We start from the raw sequence: 3,902 nt of genomic DNA on the forward strand, positions 1-3,902 counted from the left end.
GAAAGTTGACCACCTCTTAAACAAATAGTATACATTTACTATCTAGTCTAAGCTTTACAAGGCGAGTCACAAATTGTCAGTACGCACGTGCCACACGACCGCATTAGGGCGTGTGTAACACCTGCGACATATAGTGCCTTACTTACTGATCCAAATTGTCACTTTTGACACGATAGATGCCAGTGCTATGAAATGGACACCTCACTGGTGCCGTCTGCGTTTTCGCTGATGAAAACCTCTAGAAACCTATCGAGCCAATTTGAATCAGGCTCCGTCGCCACAGTCCCGGACAATGCGACAATTGGGGACCTGCCGCTGGCCGTATGGCGGAACAGGCGATATGTCTTGGAGGAATCCTTATCGCGAAAAGGCTCCAAGGGCAGGAAGAGCTGGATCAAACTCCATGGGCTGTTTGTTGTCGAGCTTGATGCCAATGATAAACCGCTGAATATGCGCAGGGTTTGACGGCTTTGCGACATTAAGGGCCAGGCCGTGTTTTTCGCAGCGAGTGCCACTACATCCGCCGCTGATCACCTACGCAAGTATGCCCAACGCTATTCTTGCGCCCGACGACACGAAACCTGACAGACAAAGAACACATAGAGTTTTTGAGGGTAGCCCCGTCGCAGACAGCGACCCATCGACCGATGAATCTGATCGAGCTAAACGACCACGTCTACACTACAGCGCTGCGCCTAAAGCCAGGATCAACATCGTGCGGGAGCTCAGCGTGGGCCTCATCGTCGATGCTGATTTGCCCTTCTCTGTCTTCACGAATCCATACTTTGAGCAACTCGTCTGGCAGCTCGATCCCCAAATTGCTAGTCAGGTACCATGGAGCCGACAATCAATGAGCCGACATCTGAATGATGTCTACCATGCCAAAAAGAGCGTTGTTGAACAAGAGCTCAGCCATGCGCTCACCAAGATCCATCTGGGATTTGACCGTTGGACGTCGCCTAATCGTTATGCTATTATGACTGTGACCGCCCACTTTCTCGATCGGCAAGGGTGTCATCAGATGCGCCTGCTTGCGCTACGCCGTCAGTTAGGATGTCATAGTGGCGAGAATCTTGTTTGCACTCTTCTTGAAGTCGTCAGAGAGTGGGGGCTGGGGGATCGGGTCGGAGTTGTTGTATCTGACAACGCCGCGACCAACGATACATGCCTCCAAAACTTTTACCCGAATCTCGACTCGAGCATGAAAGCAGCAGATGTACGTGCCAGGCGTATACGTTGTTACGGTCATGTTTTGAACTTAGTTACGCGTGCATTCCTGTACGGCAGTGTGTCCAATAGTGTGATATTACCATATATGATGAAAGATTTGGAGGTCATATCATATATGGCATGGACAGATCCTCCATCATATCATATGAGACCCATATGATATGACCACAATATATGGTAATACATATGACCATAATATTCACGTGACTCTCTCGGCTCTCTCGAAACTGATACAGCCAATCAATACGACCGCAAAACTATGGCCTCAGATTGACGGCCGATCAAGACCAAGGTCTCTTAGCTAACATCAAGGTTATCATCCGCAAAAGCTACTCTGCGGCCTTTGCCGAGCCACGACTTGAGGCATTCGGTCGCTTCGATGCTCTCAATACCCAAACGGCTCCTACGGTCTGTCATGGTGATTTTCGTGCCTGAAAACAGGCGTTGTGGCTCCGCCGACATTGCTGGAATAGACAATACGTCCAATGCCATAGCAGATAAGGCTGGGTAGGACTTCCTCTGCGTCGGTTCAAGCCACCAGGATCGTGGATCTGTGACTTCCGGTACTATAGGAGCAAGAAGGTACTTTGTGTACTCGTCCTGATCAAGGCTGTTCCCTTTCTTTCGCTGCGCCCACTGATGAAAGGAGTTCTTGACCTCGCTAGTCGTCTCCGATGCCTGAGTTGGTACCGTAATGGCAGTAGATTTATACTCCGTCACCCAGAAATCCTGCATTTGCTGCCGACAAGGTCCTCGCCAGTCTGCAGGCCAGTTGTTGTCGATATAATCCCATTTCCACTGCGGGGAGAGTACTAGCGCCGCAATGTAGACCGGCGATCTATCCGTCAAGCTGTAATATTTATCCAGCTTGGCCCAGCCAAAGTTACAGCAACGGCTCATAAACGAGTCATTGGCGTACGTCTCCTTCGCTGTCTCGAACTGTTCCAGAACGAAGTCCATCGTCGGTAATACCCGGTCAATGGCTGCGTTACGGCCTTCCGTACTTGTTGTAGCATCATAAAAGTACAACAGGAAGCCATTGAGCTTCTGTAAATCCTGCCAATCTCTTTCTAAAAGTAGGTCGTCGCTGTCCTCCTGATATTGGTGGCAGAAGAGGTTGGTGGCTGTCTTGAGCTTTATTGCCGTACGAATCATCGCATACCAGGAGTTCCAGCGCGTAGAGTTATCGCGCACCAGGTTACGGCCCCCGCTGAGTTCTCTAAACTGAGCCAAGCGCTGCGGACTTCGTTGAATATAGACCACAATATTATGAAGTTTTCCGAGGGCTCCTCTGCGTCGCCAATGTTCCGTCTCGAGCTCCGTGGGTGTTGGCAGGCTAAAGATGTCGTCCTCGTCTCCGGGCGGTTCCTCGTTCGCACCAAAAAGGAAGGACTGAGCAGCTAGATTAATGATATGGCCATTGCAACGAAGGCGGTGGTGCTCGGCGTCATAGCTTGTTTGGTACTGGTCAAGCAGCACTGTTCGCAAGCTGATCAGTATCCGTCCAGTGTTCAAAGAAAGGGGAGCGCTCGGCTTAGATCATGCAGCCAGCTATGCAGCACGTACACGTAGAAAGGGATCTCATCATTGTGCTATTGTTGTCCGCATTATCCATCACGAAATAGCCTATCTCTGAGGCAATACCGTAGTCACTGATAACATCCATGACGCAATCTGCCATGTTGACGCCCGAGTGCTTGCCATCGAGCTCTCGCAAAGCCAAAACAGCGTGCTCTAGTTGGCCAGATTCGGATATGTAGTGCGCAACGATGCCAAGAATCGCAAGGGAGTTGGGGGAAGTCCAGAGGTCCACCGTAAAGTCTATTTTCGACAGAGCCGACTGGACCTCCGATTTGATTCGGAGTTTCTGAGTCTCGTACGTCCGTAAAATCCAAGTGCGTATGGTGGAAGGGGAATTCGGCAACCAGGTGTCAACCTCTGGATTCAGGTAGCAAAGAAGGGCCCTGAATTCTGCTTGGCCGACCATGCGAAACGAGACGCTACAGGTTGTGATCCACTGGACGTATAATTGTTCAATTACGGCGGGGTCTAGATCGTGGCTTGTAGTCAGGGAGAGGCAGCGGCGTTTAAATGTTGTCGTCTGCTGAGCTTTCTCGAAGGCGTCGATGATGGTGGCTTGCATCAATGCAGTTCGAGCTTCTTGAGTAGAAGATATGTCGATGTTATGCTGGTCTCTCAGGTGTCCTGCTATAATAGTTGTTCCGCCTGACTCGAGATACTCCTTCTTGCAATACTTGCAGCGCCATATTGACTTTCCTTTACCATTGAGTGTTACCTCATGGGCGGCAACAGGTGTGTATTGCCAGACTTTGGAGTAGCGCCTTTTCGCAGTGGCCGAGGGGGCCAGCGAGGGCGAAGATAGCGCACCGCTAAGCCTGGGGGGTTCCCGGGTCTCTGGCGGCTCACTAGGAAGCCGCGGCAGCATAGGTGAAGGCTGCGACGACATGCTGGCGATAGGATGGTTACATTTGCAATGTACTGTGTTCGTTGACGACAAAATAAGCTTGAGAAGCAAAAAGGATTCGCCGCAAGGTCACACTGATCTCGCTTGTCAGGGGTCCGTGGCCAGCAGCCAACCCTGCTAGCCTCAAAAGAAGGCAGTGTTGGCACTACCCTACGATACAACAGCAAGAGTCTTGGACCTTGGTTGC

At 50.8% G+C, this 3,902-nt stretch overlaps 2 protein-coding genes across 2 annotated transcripts; one reads left to right on the forward strand and one right to left on the reverse strand.

Annotated features, from left to right (window-relative positions):
- Positions 1-544: 544 nt before the first annotated feature.
- BBA_10153 (putative transposase) lies at positions 545-1,299 on the forward strand (the record flags this gene model as incomplete). The annotated part of the gene is made up of 2 exons (XM_008605250.1): positions 545-1,216; positions 1,288-1,299. 2 exons carry the CDS (start codon positions 545-547, stop codon positions 1,297-1,299), a joined length of 684 nt encoding a protein of 227 aa, XP_008603472.1.
- Positions 1,300-1,527: 228 nt separating this feature from the next.
- Positions 1,528-3,697, reverse strand: BBA_10154 (transposase-like protein; the record flags this gene model as incomplete). Its single annotated transcript, XM_008605251.1, has 2 exons — positions 1,528-2,708; positions 2,797-3,697. 2 exons carry the CDS (start codon positions 3,695-3,697, stop codon positions 1,528-1,530), a joined length of 2,082 nt encoding a protein of 693 aa, XP_008603473.1.
- Between the last annotated feature and the right edge of the window lie 205 nt (positions 3,698-3,902).

Source organism: Beauveria bassiana (genome assembly GCF_000280675.1).
Source record: "Beauveria bassiana ARSEF 2860 unplaced genomic scaffold BBA_S00094, whole genome shotgun sequence".
In the NCBI taxonomy this organism is placed as follows: domain Eukaryota; kingdom Fungi; phylum Ascomycota; class Sordariomycetes; order Hypocreales; family Cordycipitaceae; genus Beauveria; species Beauveria bassiana.